The sequence below is a fragment of the Bos taurus genome, chromosome 23 (assembly GCF_002263795.3).
Source record: "Bos taurus isolate L1 Dominette 01449 registration number 42190680 breed Hereford chromosome 23, ARS-UCD2.0, whole genome shotgun sequence".
NCBI lineage: Eukaryota > Metazoa > Chordata > Mammalia > Artiodactyla > Bovidae > Bos > Bos taurus.
The window spans coordinates 31,787,391-31,799,631 of NC_037350.1; the positions used below are offsets into that span (position 1 = coordinate 31,787,391).

Consider the following 12,241-nt stretch of genomic DNA (forward strand, 5'->3'; position numbering starts at 1 on the left):
GATGCATTAGCATCACTTTGATAATTTAGAAATGCAAATTATTGGCCCCTACTCCAGATCTAGTCAATCTAGTGAAACTGAGGTGGGGCCTAGCAATCTGCTTTTCAAAGCCCTTCAAGTAGCGCACACTTAACTCAGAGTGCTTCAAAGTAATGTCTTCCCGTTAATTGAGGTGTTGAAGGTGACTTACCATTTGTCAGCTTAGATAAACTAAGTTGTTTACCTTCGAGATTGTTACCAAAGCCAAAACAGTTCTTACGCCTTACCCACTCAAAACTTAATGGTAGAAAAATGAAAAAATTGTTTGTATAGAAAAGGGTTATCTAAGGAGAAGGATTTGAATTAACAAAAGGTGAATTCCAGTTATCCACAGATTTTATTAAATGTGGAATCTCACAGATGTTTTGCCATTCTCTCCTTTAGACTTCCCCCACCTAAGTGAGTAGATGGTAAATAATAAATTTCCAGTAATTAGGCCTATGATAGAAATAAATTCTATCTTCATGATTTAAATAAAATGACAAAGCTAAAACACCTTGTTTAGGCTCTTCCACCTAGGTAATGATCTCCTTCTCCTTTGCAGGTAAATCAATGTGCAATAAATCAGGATGGGTGGGATTTTAATGGGATATACACAATAATCAATTACTTCAGGCAGATCAGACATCATACTTCATAACTTCTATGGCCAGATTTTCATTTTCTGTTAACTGTTTGCATTCATTTCTTCTCTGTACTCTTATCTCACCCCTGATTGAAGAAACAAAAATGGTTTATATGTTAGGTGCCATTTTACCGTCAGCATTAATATTTGCTATACAAAAAAGAGGGTTCTGTTTACATATGCTTCTATAATGTGCTATGAGGAATCTCTACTCCAATGTTACCTACACTTTATTAGCATTAATAGATAATAGTCATTATTAGCATTAATAGATAATGACTCAAAACATAGGGCTTCCCGGGTGGCTCTGCAGTAAAGAATCTGCCTGTCAGTGCAGGAGAAGCAGGAGATACGTGTTCGATCCCTGGGTTGGGAAGATCCTCTGGAGCAGGAAATGGCAACCCACTCTATTATTCTTGCTGGAAGTGTTTGGAGAGCAGTTGGTATAAGTCAAGGGGAAGACTGCTGAAGTTGCTCATCTGAATAAAGTACAAAAAATAGTCTTCCATGAGACAATTTCTGGATTCATAGTTGATTTAAACATGCAAAAGTATATGACAGAACAGACATAAGAAGCAAATAGTTGTAGAACTCGAGTTATAGTCAGTGATAGATGAAGTGAAGTGAAAGTTGCTCAGTTGTGTCCAACTCTTTGAGACCCCATTCTCTAGGCCAGAATACTGCAGTTGGTAGCCTTTGGCTTCTTCCCAACTTAGGGATCGAACCCAGGTCTCCCGAATTGTGGGTGGATTCTTTACCAACTGAGCCACAAAGGAAGCCCAAGTTTTTAGGAGTGGGTAGCCTATCCCTTCTCCAGGGGATCTTCCTGACCCAGGAATTGAACTGGGGTCTCCTGCATGGCAGGTGGTCTTTACCAACTGAGTTATCAATTCAAAATTGTAAAAATATAGTTTTTCTTGTGACTGTGTGCAGAATTAGCCTTATTTGAAGAGATATGGCCTTTTCCCTTTGCTAAAACGTGATCTGTTGGCTTTTGGAATGTATTGCTTCTTATGTCTGTGCTGGATAAAAGATAAGAATATCTTTGTGTACCATGAGGCCTTGAGCTACACTGGGTAGTCTAATAGAATCATTTTTGTTGGGTTCTTTGGGTCATGCTGTATCTATACTAGATCCAGAGGGAGTGGGTAAAGATCCAGTCTGGACACCAAGGCTTGATTGAGTTTCCCTAGTTAGCAATACATATTGTGTTTCACACATCATTGCAGGAAGGTATTGTTAACAGTTGGTGACTCCGCTGGAGGAGTACTACTGGAAGCTCTCAGTTTGGAACGCCCTTAGACTCTGATCCATGTGTCTCTTCCTTTGCTGATTTTGCTTTGTGTCCTTTTGCTATAATGAACCCTAATCTTGTGTATAATAACTTTCAGTGAGTTCTGTGAGTCCTTCTAATAAATTACATCGTCTGAGGGTAGTTTTGGTGAGAACTCTGAACCCTGCAGTTAGTGTCAGATGGACCATCCCTTAGCTTTGCCACTATATTACCGTGGTATTAATATTACTTATCACTAAAAAATTGGGATAGTTTTTTTTTTTTACCTTAATTTAATGAGTTTGGTAGTTCTCATGTGAATCTAAGTCTATTCGCCTGCAAATTTCCAAAGAGTGATAAACACTTGTTCAGGCTTTGGTGAAAGATAAAGGGATATGAAAGCAGTTAACTGTAAGCATTCTTGACAGTCTTACAAAACTGAGAACTCCTTTAAGTCAAGGACAACCTTATTTGTCTTTGTATCTCCGGTACCCATGTCAGTGACTAGCCTGCTGCTGCTGCTAAGTCGCTTCAGTCGTGTCCGACTCTGTGCAACCCCATAGACGGCAGCCCACCAGGCTCCCCCGTCCCTGGGATTCTCCAGGCAAGAATACTGGAGTGGGTTGCCATTTCCTTCTCCAATGCATGAAAGTGAAAAGTGAAAGCGAAGTCGCTCAGTCATGTCTGACTCCTAGCGACCCCATGGACTGCGGCCTACCAGGCTCCTCCATCCATGGGATTTTCTAGGCAAGAGTACTGGAGTGGGGTGCCATCGCCTTCTCTAGTGACTAGCCTAGAGACATTCAATGACTATCTCTTAAATAAATTGATGTATAAATAAATAACTTGTACAATTTACCAGGGTATTTTGACATACATCAAAATCTCCTTATACACCTTCATAACTTAATTCTTCTTTAGTTTCTTCTTTTACCAAGCTTCTGGTAACCCTTAATTTGTTACCTTACATTTTTTTAAACATTGTATTTTCTTTCAATCAGTCATCAGTCTTCACTCCTATATTTTAAATAAATTTTTAACTTCTTAAAGTTCTTATCAATTTTAAATTTCATTAATTTTTTTCTTAAGTGTTATTTCTTCTCTTTTCAAATGCCAAAGCATTTCCTGGGATTATAGTTTTGTATTATATTTATTTTCTTTAATTTCTTTTGTTTCAAAAAGATCAAACCTATCATGCATTCCAAAACAATCATGCATCAGAGATTTGCTTTACTGGTAGTAGTTGGGGATTTCTCAGCTGAATTAATTCAATTCATTCAATATTTTTTTAAGGTATTGACTACTATCTGAGATAATGTTTTATTTAACATAAAAGGCTACTATTTTGTCCTTTAAAACCTCAGAAAAAGGAACTATCAGAAGATCATGTGGGAGTTTTATTGACTTTGTAGAAAGTGGTCTATTATAGTCTATGTTGCTGGAATTCCTAAAAATCTACCAAGTGGAAAGGTATTAAGTTTGGGTGATTTTAGAGCTTATTTTTATGTAATCTTTAAAGCACAGATACTTTTTACATTCAAGATTTATAGCATAAAAAGAATCATGTGGTGGTTTTAAAATACACAAACTCTTTTAATATCCTTACCTCAAAAGATGGATCCTAATTCCCCTTCTGAATAAATGCCAGATTTAAGTGACTTGCTTCTAATGAATAGAAAGTAGCAGAAGTGTCAGTGTGTCAAAATTAGGTCACAGAGGCATTCCTGCCATTCTCTCTGTCTCTGATTTCTCTTTCTATGGGATAATAGCTACTGTGCTTTGAAGCAGTCTCTTCCATCCTCTGGAGTAACTGAGTTCTAGCCAGCAGACATTTGTCTGGGGAATCCTCCAGCTACAGTCAAGCTTTCAGTTGACTGCAGTGTTTGCTTACTTCTTGACTTCACACTCCCCAGAGACCCTGAGTCATAACTACCCAACTAAGTCATTTAAGTGAAGGACAGGAAAGCCTGGCATGTTGCAGTCCATGGGGTTGCAAAAAGTCGGACACAACTGAGTGACTGAACAACAACAAAGTCATTTCTGGAGTCCTGATCTCAGAAATTGAATGAGATAATAAATATTCATTGACTTAGGCTGCTCAGTTTGGAGATAATTTATTATACAGCAGTAAGTAATAAAAGAGAACTCCCACAATGAAGTTTATGAAGCTACCATAACTTTAAGGATGAAATCTGATGAAGGCAAACCCAAAAGAGAAAAATCATAGAATGATTTTATGTATGAATAGTAGAGGATTTTAAATATCCATGTAAAATATTAAAATTTGTCCAGGCATCATTTAAGATAAAGATACAGCATGACCAATAAGGGACTTCCCTGGTGGTCCAGTGGTTAAGAGTCCGCTTGCCACTGTGGGAAAGGCGGGCTGCATCCTTGGTCCAGGAAGATCCCACATGCCGAGATGCAACTAAGCCCATGTGCCGCAACTACTGAAGCCCGTGAGCCTAGACCCTATACTCTACAACAACAGAAGCCACTGAGATGAGAAGCCAACCTGCCACAATGAAGAATGGTCTCCGCTTGCGGCAACTAGAGAAAGCCTTTGAGCAGCAAGAAAAACCCAGCACAGCCAAAAGAAAAAAAAGAAAAGAAATGACCAAATAAGATTTGGCCTAGAACTAGAAATATGGATTAACATTAGAATATCTATGTGTACTTTGTTGCAACAGGCTTAAGGAGAAAAAGCACATTATTTCATCAGATGCCAAAAATCCATAAATCACTCCTAATAACTCATAATAGAATTAAAAGGAAATTATATCAATACAATAAAGACTACTCACACACATATGTAATATTAGAAATCACAAACTACCAAAGCTAGTTCCATGAAAAGGAGGAAGAAATGGTGACATCAGCTAGCATGTCTAATATGGGATAGTTTGTGATTTTAGCTAACAATAATTTGATAAAAGATAAATTGTTATTGGAAAGGATATCAAACATTTTTTCTGTGCTAATGATAGTATTATATGAAAGTCAAGATAATCCATCAGATATTAACATTAACAGAAGTTAGTAATTAGCAAGACACAAAATGCTTGTGAATAATCAATCACTCCCTTCCATCCCACCATTAGAATTTCAAACAGTGCTTTTTGATCTGATGCCATATGTCCACCCAGAAAATCAGCATTAAATTTGTAAGAATGTATAGAGTTTAGTTCTGTGTCACACAGTAACCCTTTTTTGTTATATCATTTCACTACATTTTATGAGTAATCCATCAATTCTAAACAATTATGGGCCCTGATCATTTAAATCTCACATCTGCATCATTTTCTGTTTGTCCTGCCACTATAGTTAGATGCATGCCAGACAATTTTATTACCAATTCCAGATCTCTTAAACTCAGTTTTACATCCCTCTTTCTGCATTTTGGATAATTCCTTGAGATCTGGTTTGCTATTCATGAAAAGTCTAACTGGGTCCAATTTACTATTAAGCTCATCCAGTAAGCTTTTAATTTTATTCTCTCTGTATAGAAAACAAATAGAAGTTCTAGAAATATTTATTTGCTTCAAAACTATGTGATCATTTTTTGTATGCTCTTAATCCTTCACATATTTCAGGTTTCGTTTGGAAATATATTAGTCACTTGAAGTCTGTATCTGTTAATGTGTGCTTTGGTTTCCATTGTCTGTTCTTGGTCATGGTGTCTTTTGCTAATTTTGGTTGTGAAGCTGCTCTTTCATTTTCTTGGCTATATATTTGTGGGATTTATTAAGGCCTAAAATGAAGCTTACCGTTTCAGAGAGGATTTGTATTTGCTTTTACCGGGTGCCCAAGGGGCACCAAAACAGTTTGGGATATTTCTAAATTAAATTATCAGCCTAGGTGTTTTGAATCCCTATTTTATTCTGTTCACGCTGAAACAAAAAAGTGTGAAGCCTGGCTTGTATTCCAAATTCTCAGCAGTGGAGTTTACTTGCTCAGCACCAAGTTTCAGGACAGATTCTTTGCCCTCCATTATCTACTGTGAATGAATGTGTGTATTTATTTCTAGTTCTTTTTGGTCTGGTGTCTCAGCTTCACTGGGAAAGTTCTTATCATGCCTCCCCACCATGGCTAGGCTTCACATAACACCCTAAAAAACAAAGCTCAGGTTTGGGTAAAAATCAGCAGAGGTGCTTGGGGTTTCACATGGGCCAAGCCCCTCGGACTGAGTGTTCCTTACTTTTATACTGGCTCTTCATTGCTTCATCCTCGGCCCAGGCTCATCTACCTGGCAATTTTCTTGGTTACCTCTACTGATTCCTTTCCTCCTGACCACTCCCTCCTAGTCCCGCCCCCCCTCCCTCCCCGCCCCCCCTCCCACCCGCCTCCGCGTCCCAGCCTCTTCGGATTTATCTTCTTGGCAAAATGTTATTTCCCAGAAGGGAAAGCGCTTATTTCTATCCTACCTAGTACACATTCTACCAGGAAGGGTTTTCCTTTCCTTTCTACTTCCTCTCCGCCCTTGATGCTTGGGGACATCCGGGAAAGCAGGAGTGCTCAAAAGGGGGCCTGAGCCGAGTAGACAGACTCCTTTACCGATGGGGAGAATGATAACCGGACATCTGAGACCCAGAATACTTTAAAGCTGAATGCTGCCCCCAGAGGACTACAAATTAAATAGGACTTTCTGGGAAAGAAATTATAGCAGCTGACAGGATTTGAAGGCTTCCTTTTTCTTTTCCTCGGTGCCTTCAGGATAGAGCCTAGGCTCCTCCTCACCACAGAAACTGCACCAATTACAAAGCAAGGAAACCAGAAAAAACCTTTGTAACATTTTTGCGAAAATTCATTGTCTTCAGCATTGTCCCCCTCCCCGAAATACATGTATATGTGGTTTAAAAAATGGAAAAAAAAAAAAGGAAAATAAAAATGGGTGGAAAAGCTCTGAGTAGAATGAAGTTGATTAGAGCATGCTCTTTTACATTCTGGGTAAGGGTTCATCGCCAAATTCCGGATCACCGTCAGGATCAACTTGAAGACCTACGTACGGAAAAGAAAGCTGTACCTTAAACGGCATTTTCAGGGCAAATTGATAAATGGTTTCGTAGTATCATGGTTCTATGTAACTACTTGCTTGTAGTGGGCATGCAATGAATGGAACGTATTGTCTAGCTTGCCCATAGTAATTCTTACGCAGATGCAATACAACCTTAAAGAATGCTAGTGAAAATTTAAATTTGGTAGAAATCGGAATATAGCCTTTGTAATGAAAGGATTACAACTCATTTGCTGAAAACATGCGTGGCTCTTAAAAGAGCCTTTGGGGTTAGGTGTAAGGACGCTTACTTGGCAAGTTTACTTGGAGCTGGTGTACTTGGTGACAGCCTTGGTGCCCTCGGACACGGCGTGTTTGGCCAACTCCCCGGGCAACAGCAGGCGCACGGCCGTCTGGATCTCCCTAGATGTGATGGTCGAGCGCTTGTTGTAATGCGCCAGACGCGACGCCTCCCCCGCGATGCGCTCGAAGATGTCGTTGACAAATGAATTCATGATGCCCATGGCCTTGGACGAGATGCCGGTGTCCGGGTGGACCTGCTTCAGCACCTTGTACACGTACACGGAGTAGCTCTCCTTGCGGCTGCGCTTGCGCTTCTTGCCATCTTTCTTCTGCGCCTTGGTCACCGCCTTCTTCGAGCCTTTCTTTGGGGCTGGAGCTGACTTGGTGGGTTCAGGCATCTTACCGATAAAAACTGCAACAGTTACACTGACAGCTGAGAAAATAGTTGCTTCCAGTGAGGCCACATTTATTTATAGACGCGGTATTCAAATGAGGTTCGTAAGACTTCGCTCAGGATTGGATTAATTTTATTGTGGCGTCATAAACACGAATGTAAATTATTCTAACAGGTCTACCTTTTCATTGGCTGCTTTGTTACTTTGCTTTGACCCAATCACAGGGACTACTCTAGGCTACCCATAGCTAGTATAAATACCCTGTTCAGGAAACTGCATTGTGTAATTCACAGCTACCAGATCCAAGTAGTTGAGAACATGCCAGTTTTGGGTTTGTAACTAAAGGCAACTTCTCTGTTCCCTTGTGTAACGCTGAGAATGGGCTCGGGCCCCGTACATAGTGGCCGTCTTAATGTCCTCTTGGGGCTGGTGAGCAAGCTCGATAAGAGCATTATCCTGCGCCTCGGGGCAGGTAACCAATGGACAGCTAACTATAATTGTAGCCGACACTCCAGCTTGTGGGCTGGGTCACCCTGTTATAAAGTTCACCATTCCTTATCTTCGTCTCCTACCATTAGCCCTGATTATTAGAAAATCCATGGTGGTTAAGATACTGATGTCCCAATATATCCTCGTGGAAGAAAATGCAAGTAACCCATTCAATGACTAACCCATCTAAATTTCACATTTGGGGTTTACAAAACCCTACAGAACGTAGCGTCTATCTGCAGAATTACTTCTCTCAAACTTATACTGGACTTTATCGTGCCATTTGAGGCAGTTGGGAGTTTACGTCAAACCAGCGCACTGTTCTGTGAGCCTTGCACAGGGTAAACCAAGTTAGGCGCAAGCCGATTTACCCGTTTAACTCCACGGTTCGCTGGTACTACCCTCATGTTTTACGGAAACTGTTAAGACCCACCTCCCACCACAGCGGGGCCCGCCCTCCACTTGCTGCCTCTTCCGCCCGACCACGCCCCCCTAAGTGTGCAACAGCTCTTTTCCCGAGATCTTTGGGTGGCTCTGAAAAGAGCCTTTGGGTTGTGTCGAGCTTCGAAGCCGGAGGCCAAAGGAACTTCCTATTTCTTCTTGGCCGCCGCCTTCTTTGGCTTGGCTGCCTTGGGTTTGGCGGTCTTTGGTTTAGCCGCCTTGGGTTTCACCGCTTTGGCCTTCGCTGGACTCTTGGGCGCCTTCTTCGGCTTGGCTGCTTTCGCTTTTTTCGGACTCTTTGCTTTTTTGGCTCCTGCAGCCGCAGCAGGCTTCTTCGCCTTCTTTGGGGTCTTCTTGGCGCTCTTCTTGGGGGTTGCCGCCCCAGTAGCCTTCTTCGGCTTCTTAGCTGCTCCTGCGGGCTTCTTGGGCTTGGCCGCACCCGCCTTCTTGGTTTTGGGCTTGGCTTCCCCAGTGGCCGCCTTCTTGTTGAGCTTGAAAGAGCCGGAAGCCCCAGTGCCCTTCGTCTGCACTAGGGTGCCCTTGCTCACCAAGCTCTTGAGACCCAGCTTGATGCGGCTGTTATTTTTCTCCACATCATAGCCGGCAGCCGCAAGTGCCTTCTTGAGCGCAGCTAAAGACACGCCGCTGCGCTCCTTGGAGGCAGCGACAGCCTTGGTGATGAGCTCGGACACCGGGGGACCAGACGCCTTGCGCTTCGCAGCACCTGCGGCCTTACGGGCCTTCTTTTTCACAGGCGTCTTCTCGGCGGGGGCCGGTGCAGCGGGCGCGGCGGGCGCAGTCTCGGACATGTTGAAGGCGGGCGTAGGTAGAGCAATTCGAGCCGGAAGCAGAGGTACTGGCCGGGACTCGGGCCGCGCCGCTGCGCCCGCCCGTTTATATAGGGCGGAGCTGCGCCGTGATTGGTGCGCTGTCCAGCCCGCCTCGCTGGCAGCCGCAGAGTGTCCTCTCGGATCCCGAGTTGTGTTTGTTACACCTCAAAAAATGCCAAAAATATCAAAATTCTCTGCATCAAATTGCCCGATTTTTCTCAGAAAGTGATCCCCGAAGCCTCAGGCTTTACGCAGGTCTCAAATTATGAGGAAAGCACAAAACCTTATGCCAAAAACCTGCAATATTTCCCGCCGTGCTCGTCAAATTTCGACTCAGAGAAACAAAACTTTCTATTTTCTTAGTAAATTATACACTGATCTTTAACTGTGGAGTTTTCTGACCTCTCAAATATGATTCTCCAAGTGCTTAGGTTCTTATGTGTCCAAAAACCATGTCACTGGCATTAAGATTTTTATTATAAATCTGCGCTTAAGTGAGGGAAGTAACACAGGCTCCTCGGAGAGTCCTGCCTATTGAGCCGAGGGCATTTGAGTTCATCAAACTGGTTTAGTTTAATGCTAAACAAATTATTGCACAAGTGACGTTAAATTTTGGACCCCTGGGACATCAACCTATGCAGCCATGGTTTTATTTGTGTCTGCCGCGTCTGGATTTTTAAATAATTCCTTAGGATAATTCTCTTCCTTTCTGCTCCCAAGGGTTGGGGGCGGGGCTGTTGCTTCTCTTCCTCCGGACAACTGCTCCAGGACTTTAGATACCTTGAATTCAGGATATTTGTGAAGGAAAGGGAATCCAAAACATAGTCAGGGTACACAGATGGAAAAGGATTAATTTTCAAATAACACACAGATGTTGTCCATAAAGTCACTGGAAGTGGCAGTGCACTTGGACGATATGTCTGCAGTCCTGCTGGATTCTTTTGGCATGTGCTTCAGAATCAAATAGTAATATACTCTTAGGATTGAAATTCAGGCATTGATCATAAGGGGAACTAAATGGAAAGTATAGATTGTAACATATCTGTTCCCATTACTAGAGAAACTCAGACCTGTTATCACTGTGTAGCTGATGAGTGACTAGTCCACACAGCAAAAATGGCTTCAGTCATGAAGATTAAGGCCTTTCTGCTTCCCAGCACTCCATGAAAAAGAAAAGAAGTTACATGTAGGATTGAATGGTCTTGGAGGAGGGCATGCAACCCATTCTAGTATCCTTGCCTGGAGAATCCCATGGACAAATAAGCCTGGCAGGCTACAGTCCATAGGGTTGCAGAGAGTTGGACATGACTGAAGCGACTTACCATGCAAGCAGAATTGAATAACAAGTTCAGATTTCCAGCTCAGACACAGAGCTTTGAGGAATCATCCAAGTTAAGTCTTTGTCCCCTGGAGACATTCTTGCAAGGTCTTCAAAAAAGTGGTTTTGTTTAGGTAGTACACATTGGCAATCGCTAAAGCAGTACATGTTGGCAATGAAAAACTCAACTAAAGGAATTATTCCTGGAAACTGGTCTGTATGGAATTGTCTTCAAAATCTGCGGGTCATGTACTTGAAAGACGTGAAATTTTGTCCAGTGTTATAAGGTGATATGATACAATTCTGTGGGTGTGGCTAGTTGCAACATAGCATTAGACATCAAATTAATTTTTAGTTCCATTGCCCCCAATTTCCTCCACACACAACAGATTCTACCACTGTAATAAGAGGATACAGATAATTGATACATTAATGAAATATCTCAAAACAGTCTAGTTTAATTTTTTAATGCTGAATCTGATATAAAAGTCATATAAATTATCAATATTTTGAATGACTTACTATATAAAAATTTTCAATGTAATTTGTGCATGCTAGTGAAAAATAAATTTATGATTTCTTATATATTGAAATAAAATGGAATGAATAAGATTCTAAAATAGATCAATTGATGGTTACTACAGAAACTGATTCTATGGACATTTTAACTCAGAACAGTGGGGTTATACTCATTTTCAATGACAAACAAAACCACTCCCCTAAATAGTTGAAATCAGCAAAACAGACTAAAATTAAAATTCTCTCCAATGCTTCACTTTATTATATGTATACCTAACTATATCAGACTTTGAGGCACTTAAATCCTTCATATTCTGTGATCTTTTAAGTCACCTGTGCTCATGTCCTGTGGTGCAGTTTGTTTTCTAAAAAACATAAAACTATTTGACAGAATTAAGGAAGACATCAAGGATCTGCCACTATCACATCAAACGTTTATTTGAAATAAAAGTAACACCAAAATGTTCCATTTTCCAATTGATCTATCAGTTAAATCAGAATTACATAGGGTGTTGGTATGACTGTGTGTGTGTGTGTTGTAAATGTGTTTTAAATATAGATTCCAGAGTCTTGGCCCAGATAATCCTGAATTCTCCTGAGAAGACTCCTGTTAAGAAGTGCATCCAGGATTCCAGCTTACAGCTATCTGACTTCAAAGCATTTGCTCTCAACACACGTGTTTTTCAGGCCACAGGTCTGAATAATCATTAAAGGTTGTGAAATCAAGTTATCAAGTTTGTAGCACAAGGTCAAAATGTTTCCCTTTTAATGAACTAGAATAGAATACAAAATATCAGAGCCCAGGGCATGCAGTTTCAGTTGTCTACACAGCTTTTTTTTTTTTTTTTCCTGCACTTCAAGGCATGCAGGTTTTTATCTTCCTGACCAAGTATCAAACCATCACCCCTGCAGGGGAAGAACACAGTCAGCCACTGGACTGCCAAGGAAGTGCCATCTACACAGCTTTTAGACTGTGTTCTGGGTGCCCCCATGTAAAATGTATTTCCTACAGTACA

The 12,241-nt window shown here is 41.3% G+C and overlaps 2 protein-coding genes across 3 annotated transcripts; both read right to left on the bottom strand.

Moving 5' to 3' along the window:
- Nucleotides 1-603: 603 nt before the first annotated feature.
- On the bottom strand, nucleotides 604-7,707 carry H2BC5 (H2B clustered histone 5). 2 transcript variants are annotated; one of them, XM_005223762.4, is made up of 2 exons: nucleotides 7,242-7,677; nucleotides 604-750 (listed from the first exon to the last, which is right to left on the bottom strand). In XM_005223762.4, exon 1 carries the CDS (start codon nucleotides 7,629-7,631, stop codon nucleotides 7,251-7,253), a length of 381 nt encoding a protein of 126 aa, XP_005223819.1. In that variant the 5' UTR covers nucleotides 7,632-7,677; the 3' UTR covers nucleotides 604-750; nucleotides 7,242-7,250.
- Nucleotides 7,708-8,233: 526 nt separating this feature from the next.
- Nucleotides 8,234-9,432, bottom strand: H1-4 (H1.4 linker histone, cluster member). Its single transcript, XM_002697518.6, has one exon. The coding sequence runs from the start codon at nucleotides 9,365-9,367 to the stop codon at nucleotides 8,708-8,710; it is 660 nt and encodes a 219-aa protein (XP_002697564.2). The 5' UTR covers nucleotides 9,368-9,432; the 3' UTR covers nucleotides 8,234-8,707.
- Between the last annotated feature and the right edge of the window lie 2,809 nt (nucleotides 9,433-12,241).